At 40.6% G+C, this 21,652-nt stretch overlaps 1 protein-coding gene across 1 annotated transcript in view; it reads left to right on the top strand.

Moving 5' to 3' along the window:
• The first annotated feature begins 3,585 nt into the window (after window positions 1-3,585).
• Window positions 3,586-21,652, top strand: part of LOC126281982 (cholinesterase 1-like) — a 121,671-nt gene continuing 103,604 nt past the window's right edge. Inside the window, exons 1-2 of the mRNA XM_049981365.1 lie at window positions 3,586-3,687; window positions 9,780-9,914. Of these exons, the coding sequence (XP_049837322.1) occupies window positions 3,604-3,687; window positions 9,780-9,914 (219 nt within the window). The 5' untranslated portion in view covers window positions 3,586-3,603. The remainder of the gene's footprint in view (window positions 3,688-9,779; window positions 9,915-21,652) is intronic.

Below are 21,652 nucleotides of genomic sequence, written 5' to 3' on the forward strand. Positions count from 1 at the left end.
TGGACGATGGAGACACTGAGTGGTCTGCAACAATACAACAAAAGTTATTAAATCAGGAAATACAGAATGATGACAGGATAAGTAAAGAAAATAATGAAGCAGCTTAAGACTCTCAGTTCTGTTTAATAACCTGCATTCTCTGATTAATTTTATCAATAAGCTACTGAAAGTCCCAATAAATCAAGAAACGCTCAGCATTAAATGCAGAGAACTGTACAGCGTCTTCCCTACAGTTCCAAAGCATTAGGAATTGCACCAAGAGCAAGATGGATTGTTCTCAAGCTTGAAAGAAAATGATGAGATATTTTTTTTAGTAAAGTGCGTTTGTTTTTTCGACATTGTCTATTTGGTACAGTTTTTGACCTTACACTACTACTGCCGGCCGCGATGGTCTCGCGGTTCTAGGCGCGCAGTTCGGAACCGTGCGACTGTTACGGTCGCAGGTTCGAATCCTGCCTCGGGCATGGATGTGTGTGATGTCCTTAGGTTAGTTAGGTTTAAGTAGTTCTAAGTTCTAGGGGACTGATAACCACAGCAGTTGAGTCCCATAGTGCTCAGAGCCATTTGAACCATTTTTTTACACTACTACTATTGTTTTCGGCGTGGAACTGAATGGTTCCTTGGGGGGGGGGGGGGGGGTTAGAGTGGGAAAGGTAAGTAGACCATCAGCAGTGTGTGATGTCACATGGGCGTTGACATTGTTTCTACAGGAAGACCGCTTTATGTCGATAACTTGAGAAGGTATATGCTTATGTGTTATTTGGTCACAGTTTAGTCCTCACAGGTTACCATAACGCGTTATATCTCGAAGACCCATGAACATACGGATATGAGTGTCTTTCGGGCAATGTTGGTGAATGTTTTACTTTTCTTTAAATTATTAGGTGATCTGTAAGCACTCTGTGGGGCGTACAATGGTGTCTGAATAGATCAGTAATTGCTCTTTTGCACCACGATACATCTGTCTCATGTTTCATTAACTAACTTCTCATTTAATGAGCAACAGCATGACGTATTCTTATTAGGGGGATCTGAAAGTAATGTTCTTTTTTTACATTAAATTCAAACAGATGGTTAATAAGTTATTTTTAATCAGTGGTGTTATTACCCTCACTACAACAACCTTTTACCATCTAACCTGAAAAATTTCAACGCAGGATCGATATAAATAAATCTGTTTTTGAGCAAAACTCTGCAGATGGCATTTCGGACATCATGCTTATTTTCAGTTTTTTTGTCACTTAGGAAATGTTGTAGCGAGCGGAATAAATGGAAATCCGATGGCGCAATATCGGGTGAGTGTGATGAGAGAGGCAATACCTTTCACCCCAGTTCATTAATATTTACCAGGGTTCGTCTTGCGCAGTGCGGTCATGTGTTATCTTGTTGCAGAACAGAGCCTTTTCTGTTGACAGTCACTGGGCACTTTTCGGTTAGCGGTTGAGTACTTGATCGAATTATTTACAGTTAACGTCTGCGTTCACAATGTGTCCAGGTTTCAACACTTCAAAATGAGCGACCCCGTGAATGTCTGACCAAACACACAAAAAACGCCTTTTTGGTGTGTAAACCCTGTTCAGCTTTACTTCGTGGCGATTAATTCAGCGAGAAATACTGGCTTATGAATTTTGGAGTATCATTGATGACCACTTGGCGTGACCAGTGATGAATAGAACAAAAAAAAACTTTCGTATTCTGTCGCTGAAGCAATAAGTTGCATGTTGCGGATCGGTTAGCTTTGTCTTTATCAATCTGCTGCAGTTGTTCTTGGACTGTCGACCAATGTTGGTTAAGAATGTTTGATAGTTCCTCGATTGTTTGATACGGATTTGCTTCCACTTCTGCCCTTAACATATCATTATCTAAAGTTGTCGGTCTTCATGTCGGAAAGATCAAAATATTCGAATTTGAGCTGATAAAATCACCTTTGACATTCACGAACGTCTAATGAACTTGACAACCAGCCCAACGTTTTTGGTAGCAACTGTTGCGTTACTGCTCTTGCGAAACTCAAAAGCCATACGATGCCGGATGTTTCCTGTTTTTTGTCTAGTCGTTTCACCATACACTGCAACAAATTAAAGTTTTATTATTTATGAGTGAAGAATTCCCTCTAACCTTAAAATATCTTTGACAAGAATTTTAAGTACACTACGAGGTGGTAAATGACAGACGAATGTCGACATTCGCTCTAACGACATTATGACGTGTGTTCTAAAAATGTCGGGAATTTTGTAGTTACACGAGTTATCTTAGTCGGCTTCAAGCGATTTTACGTTGTTGTGTTGGTTCACATGTGCAAAACGTACCAGTAGACTAGTAGCCATGTTGGGCTTGTAGTCTGCTCGTTAGAAATCAAGGAAGTTACATACGGTTGCTTAAGAGTGGCGATTATTGTTTTGTTCTAAAAATCGATCAAAGAATTTGCATCAAAATTAGCAATTAAAAGGGATAAAGCGTAACAAAGTTTTAGAAATGTTTATCAATGTTTTTGATGAGTCTGACATGAGTAAAACAAGGATTAACGAGTGGTATAAGCTTTTCCAAGATGGCCAAGAAGATGGTACAGATGAACGCTCCAGCACAACAACAACAGATGAAAATGTGGAAAAAGTGAAAGACATGATTATGAACAATAGCCGAACCACAGTCAGAGAAGTTTCTGATGGTGTTCGCATGTGAATGGCTTGATTGGCTCATGTCATGAAGTATTGTCGGATATTTTGGGTCTGAAACGATAGTGGGTGGGAGGGGGGGGGGGGGGGGGGAAAGCAGAATTGGTGCCATGTGTGTTGAATTTCGAGCAAAAACGGTGGCGAATCGAAGTTGTTCGAAACCTGACATAACAGGTGAGTACTAGCTCTAAGTTCACCACCGTTTGTGTGGAAGAAATCCGAGGGAAGTCGCACAACTAATGGGTTTTGCACCTCGATTATGTATCTGTTGGTTCTTCATAGCTTGTTCGTGGAGTTTTGGTGAAAACCAACACGATAATGATTCCTGGGCCTCCATATTCTCTGTGACATTTTTATGTTTCCAAAAAAAAAAAAAAAAAAGAGAGAACCTTAAAGTTCCGACGTTTTAGAAGCTTTGATGTGGTTAATAGTTCACAGCTGAAAGAGTAAGTGCTGACCCAAAGATCTAGTTCCAGGTGTTTTTCGGGGATTGGATGAATCGTGGGCATAACTGTATAATATCTAATGGGGACTACTTTGAAGGCGCCAAAATTAATGTAGACTAATAAATAAAATTATTTCCAAAAAATGAAAATTCGCAACACTTTTTGCACACACTCCGTACTTAACTGTCCCCCTAATGTAACATACGATGAACTACTGCGGATAACGGTATCTGTGTCGTTTTACGCGCAGTGGCGAAGACCTGAACATGTTGCCGAGTTCTCCGGTGTTGGAGATAACGAACACACATTACTTTTATGTCTCCAGGGAGGAGATAATCGGTTTCTATGACTCACGTGTAATGCGTGTGAAGTGCAGATACTTATCAGGTTTGTGCTATCGGCAAGCAAGTGAAAGATAATTCCGCTGTGATTTGAGTGTATAAGCTTACTGCCTGTCGAACCGTGACCATTCAGAGACAAACATGCATTCTGTCGCGCTGCTGCTGATTGCTGTAACATTCTCCACAAGAGTGGCAGCCGACCCACGCCGTCCCACTGTTCAAGAGGTACGATAATCAACGTGTCCCTTAGACATCTAGTTTATGACAGCTCAGATGGCAAGGCGACTGTGTATAATCATCTTTGAATCGTCTTGGCATTTGCTTCATATACTATTCTTCACAAGCCTGCGCCTTCCATATGACAACACCGCGCTGCTGTCACATAGATGGCCCAACTCTCCGTATGGACGCCTCCTTTCACAAAAAACAAAACTGTTTTACTGTTTAATACATGCACTCGTTTATCACGTGGACACAAGAATGAGTTTACCGTTATTTTCCGATTTAAATATCCACAAATGTAATATTAACAAGTGTCGAAAATTTTGAAACACGAAAATTGTGAAATTGTTGAAATTGAGACGTTCTCTGGCTCACGTTGGTGCTGTTATAGGTTTCCGTCCTTTGTTGGAGGCCAGACTGTACCGTTTAGTTGACATGGTTGCGGTTGTTTATCTTCTTCTTGTGTTGACTGGTGCCTGTCCGCTAGTGGCAGCAGTGGCGTTATCGATGTGTAGTAACCGTGGCCCTATCTTTGGGGTGACGTCGTTGTTCTTCCGAGTCGTGTGAATGAGCAATTCGATTGGGGACGCAGGAGGAGCCAGGTCAACGTAAAGCGGGAACACGCCGGGACTGCTGGCAGCGCAAATCGACTGCCGGATCGAAGGGCTGTGGTCACCGCATTTCAGTTCGAGTAGACAAACCTCCACCATTGTGAAATCTCTCCATTATCTAGTGACTAGAGTTCGTGTTGCTGCTCGTAGTGTCGCCGAGGCAAAGAGCAGCGAGTCGAGTGCTTGGGGAAGGCGGATCTGATTAGTTTTGCTGGGCTTCTAATTACTATTTACTACCTTCAGCTTGTTACAATTGTTAAGTTCAACCAGAGGTATTTTCCTGTCTGGTGACCGCTAAAGCCCTAAGTACCTGTCTCGGGGGGGGGGGGGGGTGTTAGTGTATGTAACGGCAGTGTACGTTTTCCTCGCCTTGCCACCGCTGTCGGATGAGGCGTGTAAGTTTGACAGTTTTCTTGATTGTAGGTTGGTTGGCGATTCTCGTACCTTGGTGGTAGTGATTCCTTTCTTTTTCTGAGCGCCCTAAGCACAGTATTCTGCGGGCGGAGTCCAGACCGCCGGTTCCGGCTTTGGCGTATTTTTACACCTTTGCATTTGGTTTATTGGACGTCAGGTAGCCCCACCAACATTATCATTAGTCACTCGTTAGACTGCCACTAGTCTGAGTTACCATCTTGTGGTGTAAATGCAACTCTTGGCTGCCTTTCTCATCGATCACGAAAGTGTTTCTGGCCTGACCTACTCAGAGGCCGATTCCTGGAGCACCGCCTGTGTCTGACCCCTGTGTCTTTTTATTGTGTTATTATTTTATTATTGTAGTACCAAGTCACCATCATTTGTCTCACCTGTTTGGTGATCAGTTGCTTGTCCTTTGGATTAACCTTTATAACTATATTTGCTGTTTTATTGCACATTGTTATATTTTTTTAATAATTGCCATTCTTGGCGTTTAAAGGCCTCCAGCTGTGAAATTATTCTTAATTTATTGCCGTTAAGGCCTTCAGCTGAGAGCATAGTTACTTCTTTGAAAATACTAATTTGGTAATTCTACTTTAGCAGTGAGCTTTAAGATCTTTTGTGATTTGTCTTTTATATTTTAATAACTGTAATTGTAAGTTACAACAAGTTTAAACAATTCTTAATTTATTCTCATTAAGGCCTTCAGCCGTGAAACAATTTTTAAATTATTGCCATTATTTTAATTGGTTGTTGATTTTAAATAAATTGTGTGTGATTAAAAGAAAACCCATCCAATAGTAACTGATTACGGCCCCGTCTCCAATCGTAATCGAATCCTGCCTTCCTTGACTACCAGGTTTCAGAAATCAAGTACCTTAAATGACAGGACGTGTCATATGCTCATAAATAAAAGCAATTCTTCGATTAATACATGTGTACCGGAACTATTCCCATTTAAATGGGCAATAATGGAATTGTAACAAACGGCGAAAATTATGAGACACGAAAGCTAAACATTGTGCACCTGTCAAGTATACTGAACAGTGCATGGTATGTAGGTACATAGCACGCTACAAACAAGTTTTCCACAGCAACAGATCTAAAAGACGTTGACAAAACTGCTGTCATGTTAAACCACCTTCACAGAATTAAGTTACGCCAGGATGTGCGAACAGTTTCCATTACTCTTTTGACTTATCTCCAGCTTAACTGTGTAAGGAAGTAACAATTTTGCAACTGTCAATCTTTACGCTGGTTTCAATCTTTAGAATTCCTTCTACTGATAATCTGTAGGAACATAAACGCATCGTTTATTGCAGTGTCGTAAAATCTGTCGCTTCCTACATGTAATCTAGAGTCCTGTGGGATAAATGGCTGGGAGATCCCGAAGTGCAGTTTCAGCCATCTAAGTGAATGGTTTTTCCTATCCTCCGCGTTCCGCCTTTCCTTCTCGAAGTAAGGTAGTTGTTTGTGTAAATGTAGCTGATTACTGAGGTATATTTTCATACACGTGCGTGAACCTTTTAATCACATTTTCTACGAGCCAGTCCTCATTTCTCTTGCAAAGATCTTGCTCTCGCTCCAATATTCTTCCATTAGAATTTATCCAGACGCAGACTGGTTTAATTAAATAACAAGATTGGAGAAAATTCTTGAAATCGCGCTTTCACGTAATTTTGGTCGAGTTTTGGGTACTTTTACTCATTAACATGCAAATCTTGAGAAAAGTATAAGCTGTTATTAATATCCTCTCCTGAAAATGATTCACACAGACCGAGGATCTCTTGAATATTTTCCAGTTTCTCCTCGGAATTGCTCCGTGCGTCTTTATACCTGTTGAGAACCGGATTGTCGCGGTTTAGTTCTTATCGCCTCAGTAACGGCACATATTGATACAGTGTATTTGTAGGCGATCTGTAAAATGTTATTTAATTAACAGTAATACAGTATTTGCTATATGTAACACACAAATTTTTACTAACAGTTACATTTATGCAGTTTACTCTATGTCTTCACACACTCATGCCATTTTTGACACCGTTTCTATAGCAATACATTAGTAAGAAAACTTTCATTTACAGACAGATCAGCAATTTATGGACGTCTAGGCGAAACATTTTGCGAGACATTACACATCTTAAAACTGAAATAAAAATAATCACAACTCGTATTTTGCTGAATATAGGACTGCGTCGGTAGTAGGTCGTCTTCACAGCGTTGCCAGTTGTCACGACTTCGGCTTGTGTACAATCGGCTGTGATTTGCCTGAACTGCTTAGGGTAACCAAAATAGATCTTAATTAATCTCAGGCAAACAAAGATCTGTCGAAGTCGAGTTACTTTCATAACCACTACCTCGCAATTTTAGACTGCTGAATCTCACCTATACAGATGTTTGAGGTTTCTTTCCTCTACACATTGCTGCATTAAATCAAACGTGGTTTCGCTGCTATGTGTTCTACTGCTGAGTGACAATTTTGTTTTTTGCGGATAGCTTCCTTCCGCGCTCAAGGAATTCCACCTATACAGCTCAGATCATAAATACATTTGGAAAAGCGGTTTATGATAAGGAGGAAGAAGTTTCTAACAGTGGGATTGACAGATATTACCATTGCCAGAAACTGGCTGATAAGGAGATACGAGAGGGTGGCGAATAGTTCGTGCTCAAGCGATTAACGTCTCGTGACTGGGTTTACAATCACTAAATATTCGCCTTCCATAATAAATATAATGTATAAGGGACAATCAAAAAGTTTACATTCGAAGGCCGTGTAGTCCAGAACCGGTATGCCAGTCACGCAAAATTGCTGTGAACATTGACGCAATCATCCCAGCGGCGCACTGGGTTAAAGACACCCGTTTGGTAAAACACCGTGACATGCTGCGTGAAGAAATCTGTAACTGCCCGCTGCACATCTTCCTCCGACAGAGGTTGCCTGCCCTGCAAGGCCTTTTTTAAAGGGCCAAAGGCGTGGTAATTGCACGGAGAGAGATCGGGATATATGACTGGTGTTCGATTGTCTCCCGCCAAATTGGATGCATTTGGTAATAACGTCGCCATAGTTCACGTTTGTGCATTTACCGCACGCACATGGAAAACACACGAATGGTCCCTGCTTTTTCACCAACATCAGAGTCGAGCTACGTTATACATGTACTGTAACAACGACCTCAGACCGGAAGTTTATTACAATTTTGGCTATGTGACCATCATCAAGGGGACCGATGACCGTAGCAGTCTAGTCCCTTTACTCCTACAAACCTACCAACCATCATCAAGTGGTACAACAGTGTTTTAGCACATATCGTAACCTACAAATCTTAAGACTTGTAGCAGTCTAGTCCCTTTACTCCCACAAACCTACCAACCATCATCAAGTGGTACAACAGTGTTTTAGCACATATCGTAACCTACAAATCTTAAGACTTGTATACATTCGTTGTCCAATCCGTGCAGCAGGCCTTTCAACGTTGTTAACATCTTTAATATGAATCTTGCCAAACCACTACTTGTGTACACTGTCTGTATGACAGCGCAGATACGACGACGATATATATACATATCAGAATAAAAAAATGGCTCTGAGCACTATGGGACTTAACATCTGAGGTCATCAGTCCCCTAGAACTTAGAACTACTTAAACCTAACTAACCTAAGGACATCACACACATCCATGCCCGAGGCAGGATACGAACCTGCGACCGTAGAGATATCAGAATACCTTTAGATTCTGGTGTGTACTACATCACTGTCATACCACTCGATAATGGCCACGCGGCCGAAATTGCGATAGTGCTAATAAAAGGTGACTGTGATGTTATTTACGATAGTTATTGTTGACTGTTTTGAGACTGTAGAAGATACGCTATCATTATCTTTGGAAGAATTCACTGTTTACTATCATGGGAATTATTTGAAACCTAATACTGCCAAGACTCGCACCTGCGCTTTCCATCTGAAGAATAAACAGGCAAATAGATCCTTAAATCGTACTTGAATCCTACTCCCAAATATCTTGGAGTAATTCTGGATCGCTCACTAACATATAAAAAGCATTGCCTAAACACGAAACAGAAAATGGCAGCCAGAAATAACATAGTGAGAAAATTGACAGGTACATCATGGGGTGCTAATCCATGTACTGGGTGCTCAAGCGCGCTTGCTCTATGTTATTCCACTGCTGAATATGCATGTTCAGTATGGTACACGTACAGTCATGCCAGAAACGTAGATGCGGCTCTAAATGAGTCTTGCCGGATTATCGCGGGTTGGTTAAGACCTACTCCTGAGGACAAACTCCATTGCCTCACTGGCATAGCACCTCCTGAAATTAGACGTAAGGTAGCTGCGAGATATGGGAAAAGTAAGGCCACTACGAAGGAAGCCCATCCACTATGTGGTCGTCAGCCCGCACCTCCTGAGCTGAAATCAAGAAAGAGCTTCTTGACAACTACTGAGGCTCTCATCGACAATCCACATGCGGCAAGGATCTTGCGATGTCGGTGTTTGGGAGAATGGATGGCTCCAAAGAAAGAACCCCCAGGACATTCGAAGAAGTGGTCAATATGGAGGTCTCTCAATAGATTACGATCAAACACAACGAGATGCAAGACGTAACTGCAGACTTGGGGTTTCTCTGTGGTCTCTTTGCCAGAGTGGCGCTGAGCAGAATTACAGCCATTTCCTTCAGCGTTCCTCATCACCAACCACCTGCACCATGCAAGACCTTATGAGAGCTACACCAAACGCACTTTAAGTATCCAATTTTTGGTCTTCTTTTGGGGAAAAATTAAGTCAACACTTATTTCTTATATTTCTGTGATTCTGACACGATAAAGAAATAAAATTGTTCACTTCATTGCACGCTTGATGATAATCAGACTTCTCGCAATCTAATGACTATCGTTGACAGTGTTCAATTATACACGCTTGCTGCTCTTGTGTGTGTGTGTGTGTGTGTGTGTGTGTGTGTGTGTGTGTGTGTGATAAAAGGAGTGGATGAGAGACAGTACTGTGGGTCCAATAATCTCAGTTCATTGCAGTGCTGACCGGAGAACACGTTACAGGGAGACGACGTGTTCGTGACTACTGACAACGGAGTTCTGAGGGGCGTGGTTGCCACGTCATTGAATGGCGCTCTCTACAACCAGTTCCGGGGCATACCGTTCGCCACGCCGCCTCTTGGTGATCTCCGATTCCGAGTGAGTGATACACATTAGGAAGTTATAAACACTATGGTCAGCCATTGTATTTTTGTACTTGGTCTCCGTTCTGGAGCAAGTAGTTCTGAAACAAAGAAATACATATTTGAATAATACATTTAGATAGTAATATTAAACATCCTTTTTGTGATCAGCTTCAGTTCCATATGAACAATATTACTTTATTATCCTATCATACGGACGAAACAGAACAAAAGAGAACTGTAGAGGAGACTGTAGATTTGCTATTACATAAAATAATAATTCTAAAAACAGTTTTAGAGCTATTGTAATGCAACCCACTTTGTAATATAGTACCGTTATTTCACATTCAGCACATTTACCCCCCCCCCCCTCCCCTCCTCTCCGCCCACGGTTCCCACGTTCCACGTCTTTCAAATTATCGGGAACTTCAGCAACTCGAGGTTCTTTCCACTTCCATAGGTAGTAAGACATTACTTCACAACTGGATATTTTGTCACGTTTGGTTTGGTCAATTGTTTCCCAAAGTGTAGCATGCCAAGCAAGGGTAACAAACTTGATATTTTTTGTTAGCTATTAAGATCCATTTAGCCTAAATGTAATAGCTTATTAATGTTATAGAAAAGTCTGATTTTTCTAATAATTAACCTCTCATTTCAGAAACCCTTTTTCTATTGAATTATCCCCAGAGTCTGCAGTCTTTGTTATCATAAGCCGTTCAGTACTCCTAGGACTCGGAAGTCATTTTGTTGGTAGCCTATAATTCTAGTAGAGTCCAGAAAACTCAGCGCGGAACGAGGCACCGCTTCCATAGGATGTCATCACTCTACACGTCTTTTTCCGGTGCGTCCTTGTTTCTGTGCCCTCTCTCTCTCTCTCTCTCTCTCTCTCTCTCTCTCTCTCTCTGTCTCTCTGTCTCTCCCTCCCTCATTCTATCCCTTTCTCTCCCTCTCTCTGTTTCTCTTTCGCTGAGTGAGAGCATCTAATCACACATCTTCTTCGGTTTAAGCATCTAGAACTCCCTTCCCGACGTACAAATCAAAGCAGGATATTCAATATGCTTTCGCTTACAGACAGATTTATTCTTGTCGTCTTTAGGAAACAGTCTTGTATCAGCATTACATAAATTACTATTTCCTTTTTAACAAATTATATGGAGCGTACTATCGTAAGACTGAGTGTATTTAATAACAAAAAATACAACTGTTCTGCAATTGTCGGGGTGAAATAGGTCACAAATTCTTCATTAGCAAATTGGCATGGCACGCCAGTTATAATACAAATTTGAGTGCCTGGTATAAGTATCGTTGGAACAAAATGAAACAGAACGCGATCCTCTGGAATGAACTGTGCATGAGGTAGCATGATAAGTGAAGTTCACGAGATTAACCCGAAGCGTAACTAGAGAGGCAGAATATACAAGAGCTGTTGGTGCCCTAGAGCGAACACAAAAAAAGATGTGTTTAGGTTACTCCTGCCCGTCTGAAAGCTTCTGCCCACGAGGACGACGGCATTAGGTAAGGACTGCTGAAGGTGGCGCTGTAGCCTGAAGTTCCATGAAGGAGCCTCCTGGACTTCAATGGTAGTAGCGATGCCATTAACACAGGGGGAACATGTTTATGAAGAAGAAGCAATGCTTCATACATGCCTATCATTAATCAGTTTCGTTTTTTAAACAGGTTACTTACATATTCAGTTGGTTTTGTACGATGGGTCACAGCCTATAGCCAGTAATCTTCGCCACCAAATACATTTGTACTGAACGATCAGATGCCAATCGTCATGAATCCTGCCAGAATGTTATTAGCCTTAATGCTGTTTAGCAATACCTACCACTTTTCAAGAGTAGTATCACAAATGGCCACTTTCTTGTCAGGGTTATTATCCATCCACGAATTACAAGCTCTAGTGACAAACTTACTAAAATGCAAAAATACAGATCCCTCCAGAGGCTGTAATTTATAAGATGAGCGTGGTGGAGAAGATGAGAGACCATCACTATTATCTCTGGCCATAGGATAGGTGATGTCCAGAAAAAACAGGATCGGCGTGTCGTTGGTGCCTTTTATATGAAACGAAGAACAATAAATCCGATGCAATAATCCAAAGAATTTCCCTCCAGACCCGCCACGTCCTACTCGCATATTTGAACGCAGATACTGTCTAAATTTATTCCTTGGAAAAATGGAAACGTAGCCTTACTACAACCATTAAAACAGCAAAATTACAAGTTGCAAAGTTCTCTCTCAGCAGACGTGACGGTTCGAACCTGTTTAGTACCTGTTTTTGCGGTAAACCATGCGTGCACACACACACCCACACCCACACGCATCCACCTACCCACTCACCCACACGCGCACAGACACACACACACACACACACACACACACACACACACCCACAAACACAAACACACACACACACACACACACACACACACACAAGTCCTAAATGTTGCCTAGAGGACTTTTCTACAGCTCATCTACCTGACAACCTTAAAGAAATATTTTTCTTAAATTCATATAGAGCATTAAAATAGTTTCTCGAATTAAAATGTATCATGAATTCAATTATTACTTTTATAAGTAAAAGCGTTATACAATAATGAAAAGTTGTGGGTCTGTGTATATGACTGTGCAAGTGCCATACCGCAGACCGAAACATTCGGGCTTCCACTGTTAGACGGCCGCTGTACTTTATTCTGTTCCCTACCGTTACTTGCTTCTTTTGCAACGCAGTGTATGTGTGAACAGCGCCAAGTCGCATACTGATTCTGAATCCATGCTAATTCTCCTAAAAGCAAGATGTAAGATGTAAGTCCCTTCACAAGTTGGATGAAGGCTGTGACACATCACCGCCAACAGAGCAATGGCAAGTATAGAACAACGATGTACAAATCAACCATAGGATTTCTTTCATCCCTGCCAACAATGGATACAGTTAACGCGAGTTTCGAAGGTCCACTAATCAACACGATAAAGGCGTATCCTTATCGCCGGCTACTTCAGCCGGCTCTGAAGGAGACTATGGAAGGCCAATACAACTTATCACAAAACCGATTAACCGATTCCGCTGCCACTGGAATGCTCTATCTTCGTCAGATTGTCTTTCGTCGGACTGAGCCACTGCTGCCTCGCCCTGATGCTCTTCCTCGGGCTTTGAATCAATCCACACTCTTCTCCGACAGCTGATTAACTAATGAACGTTGCCTGAACTTTGGGCCGCCATGAATGCCTAGTTGAAAATAGTCCAGTGATTCATCAGTGAGGTGTACTACTGATGGTCTCATGTCTGCCAAGCCTCAGTGCTGCCAGCCACTGGACAGGCTCCGTCCTTAGTTTCGAGGCCAGACTAGCATACCAGGCCTATCTCACCAGCAGCAGGGCAATTTGGCTTAGAGATGTAGGAGGCAGTACCTTCTCCACAAAACTGGTCCCTCCACCAGGAGACGCGCCGCTTACGTGGTCAAAGGCTGTAATTAAACCTCCACCACTGCCAACAGTACTAACACCAGCGCCTAGTCATTCACCGCCCATTCGACAGGGATTCTTTCCGAAAATTTGGCGGACGGAGAGGTCTTATATCCCTGCCAGTTACCGATATAATGTCGAAATCAGTTCTGCAGCTGTGCCACTTGCGGCAGTACGGGTGTATCATTATCGCTGACCCCACCAACCGGCCACGAAGCAAGATACGGAACGTCAATACAGGTGCCCACAGAACGTAGTTAAGGAAATTCACACTACACCTACTGAAACTGCCTAACTTTGCTGCTGGAAACTCACTCTTGTACATTACACGAACTTCGTTTTTATCCCCAGTGCTCTCCGATAGGTGACTAACTCAGAATATTGCTTGGACTTGCACGAAAGAGTTTTCGCTGATCGACCAGCCGACACCGCAGATGACAAAAATAACTAGCGATACGAGTTTCCGTTACCTGCTAAGAATGTCTCTTGTCCATGATTACAGGATGTATCTACAGGGTGACAATTATTGCACCATACGAAGAAAAACGTGATTTAGTTACAAACTAAGGCGTGCACACACTTTATTCAACACGTAGACGTCACTACAGATATTCTGATTTAGTTTATGACATGTTAGATATGCCTGCCATCATTGACGATGATGTGGCACAGAGGAATAGCGAAATTATGCATGACCCTCTGAAGTACAGCAACATCGATGCTGTCGATGACCTCCTGAATAGCTGTTTTCAGCTCAGCAGTGGTTTTGGGGTTATTACTCTTTAATACAGTTCCACAAAAGGGAGTCGCTTTCCTCTACTTCATCTACTTCGTGACCATCAGTCCTGATGTTATGTTTCCCGCTGTTCTCATTTCTGCTACTTCTCATTACTTTTGTCTTTCTTCGATTTGCTCTCAATACATCTTCTGCACTCATTAGAATGTTCAGCTGTTCAGCAGATCATGCAGTTCTTCTTCACTTTCACTCAGGGTAGCAATGTCATCAGCGAATCGTATCATTGATATCCTTTCACCTTGAATTTTAATCCCCTGCTGAACCTTTCTTTTATTTCTATAATTGCTTCTTCGATGTACAGATGCAACAGTAGGGGCAAAAGATTACATCCCCGTCTTAGAACCTTTTTAATCCGAACATTTCGTTTTTGGTCGCCCAGTCTTATTATTCCCTTTTGGCTGTTGTACATGGTGTATACTATTACCCGTCTCTCTTATAGATTACCCCTATTTTTATCAGAATTTCGAACATCTCGCATTTTACATTGTCGAACCCTTTTCCGGGTCGACAAATCCTATGAACGATCTTGATTTTTCTTTAGTCTTGCTTCCATTATCAACCGCAACGTCAGAATTGCCTCTCTGGTGCCTTTACGCTTCCTAAAGCCAAATTGATGGCAATCTAACTAATACCCAATTTTCTTTTCCATACTCCTGTACGTTATTCTTGTCAGCAACTTCGACGCATGAGCTGTTAACCTGATTCTGCGATAATCTTCGCACCTATCAGCTCTCGCAGTCTTCGGAATTGTGTGGATGATGTTTTCCCAAAAGCAGGGTGGTATATCGCCAGACTCAAACATTCTACACACCATCGTGAATAGTCGTTTTGTTGCCACTTCCCCCAATGATTTTAGAAATTATGTTGGAATTTTATGTATCCTTTCTGCTTTTTTTTACTTAAAGATCTCGAAAGCTCTCTTAAATACTGAAATGATCCCCTGTCTCTTCTACATCGACTCCTGTTTCGTCTTCAATCACATCAGACAATTCTTCCCCCTCATAGAGGCCTTCAGAGTATTCTTTCCACCTATCCGCTCTCTCCTCTGCTTATAACAATGGAATTCTTGTAGAACTTTTAATGTTAGTACCCTTGCTTTTAATTTCACCGAATGTTGTTTTGACTTTCCTATGGGTTGAGTTTGTCCTTCATTTCTTTTTCGATTTCATGCAGCTATTTTGTCTTAGCTTCCCTGCACTTCCTATTTATTTCATTCCTCAGCGACTTGTATGTCTGGATTCGTAAATTTCCCTGAACAGTTTTATACTTCCATCTTTCATCGACCAACTGAAGAGAGAGAATACAATGATTTATGCCACCCTTCCTAATGCATCCAGGCCAGATGTGGTGCAAAGTCATACTGATAAGTGGACTGACAATGTCGAATTCTTTGTAAATTTGACTTGGTTTAGTAATCATTGCAAACCCATGATAATTCATTTCGTTATATATATTGTCCCAAAAAACGCAAAAAGCTTTAGTGACAGGTTCCACACACAAAAGTATACCTTAAGAACTGTGGCACTTGTTCATGTTCGGTGCTATGAAACAGATCTCTTCTACTGCAAGAACTCAGCTTTTCCTATTTTGGAAAGAAGTTGTATGGATCAATTCAAGGAAAAAATGTCCAGTAAATATGGGATCTAAAATACATACCTTAAAAGCTATGAGCACCGCCTGTCTTCGCTCGTGTGAAAGACATTTCTTCTACTGAAAGAGACTTTTAAACGCTTTTTGCTTGAACAACTCGGAAACCATGGCCTCCAACGAAAACGTATCCCAATACAAAATTTAGCTACATTAAATTTTCTACAAAGAAGTCTTGTTCATTTCTTCTACGGGAATAGTTTGCACGTAGCAAGAAAGACAATATGAAAATCCCACGTGAGGTTCTTTAAGGCTTTGCGGATTCCATAAAACCCATAGATACGGGCATCTGAGTCTTCCCATACATGTAAGAATGAGGTCTTTCGTGACGGCACAGTCGTATAAAACATTCTCGGACTTATCTCCGCATGAATTCAAAGTAAAACCTAGAGCTCCCAACGATTACCTCCATCGTCTTCGTCAGGAGTAATTGACTGTCAAAACTGCTGGTGTGATGGCTTTATGTAACACAAAGACGACTTCTGATTGGTTGGTAATTATGTCATGCTGTCAGTCTTCTGACTGGTTTGATACGGCCCGCCACGAATTTCTCTCCTGTGCTAACTTCTTCATCTCAGAGTAGCAATTGCAACCTAAGTCCTGTATTATTTGCTGGATGTATTCCAGCCTCTGTCTTCCTTTACAGTTTTTGCGTTTTACAGCTCCATTTACATACTGTATTACCCTTTCAATATCCTTATACACTTTCTCTATCCCCTTCATCTTCAGCTTGCGACGTCGGCATGTATACTTGAACTGTCGTTGTCGATGTTGGTTTGCTTTCTATTCTGATAAGAACGACCTTATCACCGAACTGTTCACAGTAGATATAGCCAAACTGAAAGCAGGGTCACATAACATAGCACGAATCACAATATGTTTCTGAAATACGTATTCAAAATTAGTAATATTTCGTGCTGCTCGTGATCGCCCAGTTAATTTGTAGAGTATACTGCAGAAAACAAAGCAATCTCTTCCTGATTTCATTTCCACCACTTAAAATATAAAATATTTTTACCAGTGAAGTCGGTAACTATCGAGCAGCCGAAATAAGCTAATAGGCCTACTGGTTTCTCAGCTGATATTTCCTCTCGATATTGGTATCCCTCTGAGACTGTCCCGCCTAACACGCAGAAACTTTATGACGGACCATGAGTCGGCCTCGAATACATGTGCCGTATAGGCAGTTTTAACATTTTCGGTGGGTTTCGTGGCAGTATAGGTTGTGCTTCAGATAATGGTAATGTTTCGCGTAAGCCTGTTCTGATGTCTTCCAAACATTAATGCGAGTAGTGGGTCTTCCATATTTTCACTCTGTATTTAAAATATGTTTGCAGACAATCTTGATTTCTATGAGAATGCCAGACCAGAAAATCTGACTTAAGCTATAAGCTCCATTACCAAATATGTCCAAGCTGTTTATGCCTGGTCAAAAGTGGGACTCTAGATGAACTTCACTAAATCTCAAGCAAGTGTCACAACGCATCAACGTATCATCAGCCCTGATCTTACCTGCGTGTTGTTCTAAACAACATCAAAATCTTTCTTATTTCATTAAAGAACGTAGTTTAACATGATATGAGCCTTTTATTTGGAATTGAGGTGTTGTGCAAGTCTGCCAAAAGGTATGTGTATCACTTGTTTTTCAAGATTACAAAAAGCTTTATTCAAAAACGGAATGTTCCAAGTGCTAATTTTGCCCAATTACGTCCTTGATGACTAGGATGTTTATAATAAGGTCTAAATAGTGAGTACTCTTGAAGTCGTGAGCTCGCCGTAAAGCCGTGTGTAACATAATTTCCATAACACTAGTGCATGATCACACAAACTCTTCTGACTGTATACACTCCGACGGCGTGCAAACTTTATTGGCTTTATCGTCTTCTCTATAGTAGCTTCCCCAAATATGTATCCTCATATATATTCTTCCTACTTCAGATTATTGGTAGAACACCAGATCCACACACTGGCAAATTAGTTTCAATCACATTTCAGGCCAGAAGTGTTTCTGTCAAGTCCTGAACTGAAAAGTAACAGTCGCCATAGCACAAAGGATACTACACATTTCCGTTTGAAAAAAAAAAAAAAAAAAAAGGATAATGGCTTATCTCTATATATAACGGCAGCTCATCTGTCCGACAGGGTCGGTAAACTTCATAATATACTGTTTCGCTTTCTTTACTCAATGTACGTTTCAACTCCTCGGCTCTCTCGTCTCTTTATCATTCGTTTCTGTTCTCTTATTATTCCTGTCTTGTATAGTTTTGGGTATATTCAAGATAGGAACTAGGAAAGCATCAGTCTTAAGTTTTTAATCTGTTTATTGCAGATCAATTTCAGATACTGTGTACCTATCTTCAGTGCATTATATCGAAGTCATAATGACTCAGCGTAAATTCAACAGCACATAGTACCACTTCACATTACAGATAACAAACGTCATTTATCTTGGATCTTATTAATACGGTCGTCGAACATGCATTTTCTGATGCAAACAAACGTGAAGATGTATCATAATTATTATACTATAGAGAATATAATTATAGCATAAGTCATTTATGAAGGCGACCGTAAGTTGTCTGCAGAAAATGAAACAATGAACAGCTAATTTGAAAGGAATCAAAAAATTATGCCTACTCTGTTTTAGCTTACAAAGTATCAATTGGACGACCTGCTACTAAATAATTCCAATGGAAGATGATCACGCTTTAAGTTCAAGGTGATTATAATTAAAGGTAAACTTTCAAACCGCTGTAGAAAAAACACCTGTGGTCAGAATGTCAAATTGCAACGGAATATTACACAGGCCAACGATGGAAAAACTTTTCTCCTGTAAATACTTCATTCTTATCTTTTTTTAGAGTGGGAAATCTATATATGATACTTAAAAAACTGTATCGTCATATTTTACAGTTCAATTTATTGATTTTTAAAGAATTTACCAGCTTTTATATAGTTAAAATAATTTTAAAAGGACGTGTAATAAATGTAGATGACGTCGTTAGCACTGCTGAAAAACATTTGCTGGCAGAAAAAGGTCGATTCTATTTTTGTATTAACAGATGGTGTTTTCTTTACTGTCAGCCTAACCTCACTTTCCCGTTTGCTGTACATGTGCTCAGAAAATGTCTAATCGTGTTTGTAAAAACTCTGCTGACAGTTTTTATTATATTTGTGGTGAATTTGTGATTAAAAACACTAACGAAACATTACAGACTTTGTGAAAAAGGTTTACTACCATACTTTGGCTCTAAACTTGGTGATCAAGATAAATCTTGGGGGGCGCATAAGGAATGTTATGTGTGTGTTGAAGATCTGAGAAAATGGTCCAAAAAGGAGAAAAAAGCCTTTAGATTTGTTGTTCCTATGATATGGAGGGAGCCACGAAATCATTCCGATGATTGCTACTTTTGCAGTGTTGATATTACTGGTCATAATTCGAAAAACAAGAAGGTAATAAGCACCTTAACCCTCCGTAAGCCATCGGACAAGTATGGCATGGCGTAGATTTGCGGGATCCTGAACCACCAGATGATTTAAATTCTATTCCAACAGAAGTATTTTCTGATGTACAGTCTCATTTACATGATCCAGATGATGATGAATTCCATTGTAATACAGAAAGTATAGGGCCCCAATTGTTTACTCAGACCTAGCTTAACGATTTGGTTAGGGATCTAGGGTTAACGAAAGAAAAAGCTGAACTGCATGGCTCTAGATTAAAAGAAAAGAACTTATTGGCAGTTGGAACCAGTATATACATGTTTAGAAAGAGCAGCCATTTTCCAAGTTTTTTTCAACAAGAAGGTGATTTGGTGTACTGCTCAGACATTCCCAGTCTGATGAATGAGTTTGGTATTGAATACAAAAATGGAGACTGGAGGCTGTTTATTGATTCATCCAAAACTAGTTTAAAGACTGTTATATTACACAATGGTAACATGCGTGCATCTATACTTGATAGACATTCTGTACGTATGAAAGAAAGATATGAAAACCTAGAAATAGTGCTAAATAAAATGGGCTATTCTGCTCATGACTGGATGATATGTGACGATCTAAAAGTAACGTGCATGCTCTTTGGTCAGAAAGGTGGCTTTACCAAATTTCTATGTTTCTTGTGTGAATAGGACAGTAGGGCTAGGGATCAACACTGGTGCAGAAAGAACTGGTTGTAAAAGAGTCTTTAAAACCTGGCGAGAAGAACATTCTACGCAAAAACCTTGTAGATCCAAAACACGTACTCCTGCCACCTCTACATACAAATTTAGGCCCAATGAAACAGTTTGTAAAGGCGTTACCTAAAGATGGACCATGTTTTTTAAGTATCTCTGCCAAAAGTTTCCACAACTTTGAGGAGCTAAACTAAAAGAAGGCGTCTTTGTCGGATCTGACATTAGAAAATTGATGTTTGATGTTAACTTTGAATCCACAATGACCTTAAATGAGACAGAAGAATGGGTATAATTCAAGCAAGTTCTTACGAAGTTCTTAGGACATGAAAAAGACCCAGAATATGTTTCTATTATAGCTACATTGTTAAAGAAGTTTAAAAGTTTAGGATGTTTAATGAGCCTGAAAGGTCACTTTTTGAACAGTCACCTTGATTACTTCTCGGACAATATGGGAGATGGTAGTGAGGAGCAAGGAGAGCTTTTTCACTAAGACATTAAAGTGATGGAAAAACACTACCAAGGCCGCTGGAACACCAACATGATGGGGAACTATTGTTGGTCACCTCACCGAGAAGTTCAGCAATTCAGAAGTGAGTCATGGTAGAGCAAGCTACACAAGAAGCTTCAAAGAAAAAAGAGAAACAAAATACAAACCAATTCCAGCTGACAAGTGAAACCTCTATTAACACATATCACTGTTTTCTGTAGATTACTGTAAATACAAACCATGCTAATGTTGTTACAAAGCGTTTCATCGATTTCCCCGTTTACCGTATAGCGTACGATTTTTATAGTATATAGTAAAAAGCATATTGCTCGGAAACTATGGGTGATGCAAAAAAAAGGCTACATTTGGATTCAGCTCATAAAAATATATAAAAATCAGCTATCAAAGCGAAAAAAGTTTTCAAAAAAAGTTTTTCGCTGCTGTGTTTTTGGAGAAGGGGGAAAAGTGGAAATTTGTGGTAAGTTCTATGGGAGCAAACTGCTGAGCTCATCGGTCCCTCAGCTTACACAACACTAAATTTAACTTAAACTAACTAACTAACCTAACCTAACCTAAAGCTAAGGACAACAGACACATCCATGCCCGAGGGAGGACTCGAACCTCCGACGGGGAGGGGCCACGCAAGTGTGACAAGGCGCTTCAGACCGTACGGCTACCCAGCGCGGCTGTAGAAAGACAAAAACATGAGAGAAGAAAAATAAATAGTTACAAAATGTGGCAATAGATGCAATAGCTTCATAATTTAATAGTGGTCGATTACAAATGAGAAATGAATCATACAACAATGCCTAAGGTGTACGTTTGACGTTAAACAAACTGTACTACCCAGTGTGCATGGGTGTATAAGTGTGATAATGTTAGTTACGTAAGTCCATCCACCACGGGAAGGTCATATCACATCGGGTGGGAAAAATCGGTTTTTAATTGTCCTGAATCATAAACAGCATAAAAATCGAGTCACATCGGTTTTTAATTGCCCTGAGACATAAATCACAATCAAATCGGATCATTAATTTTCGTGTGACCGGCGCGAAACATGTTCAGTATGATGTCCACTTTTTTCTGCAACAAGATGAAATCGAGAAACAGCATGTTCCACAACTGATCGAAGTGTTTCCGGGGTCACGTTCGGAGTATGTTGCGCAATGTGTGCCTTCAAT

Source organism: Schistocerca gregaria, chromosome 7 (genome assembly GCF_023897955.1).
Source record: "Schistocerca gregaria isolate iqSchGreg1 chromosome 7, iqSchGreg1.2, whole genome shotgun sequence".
In the NCBI taxonomy this organism is placed as follows: Eukaryota; Metazoa; Arthropoda; class Insecta; order Orthoptera; family Acrididae; genus Schistocerca; species Schistocerca gregaria.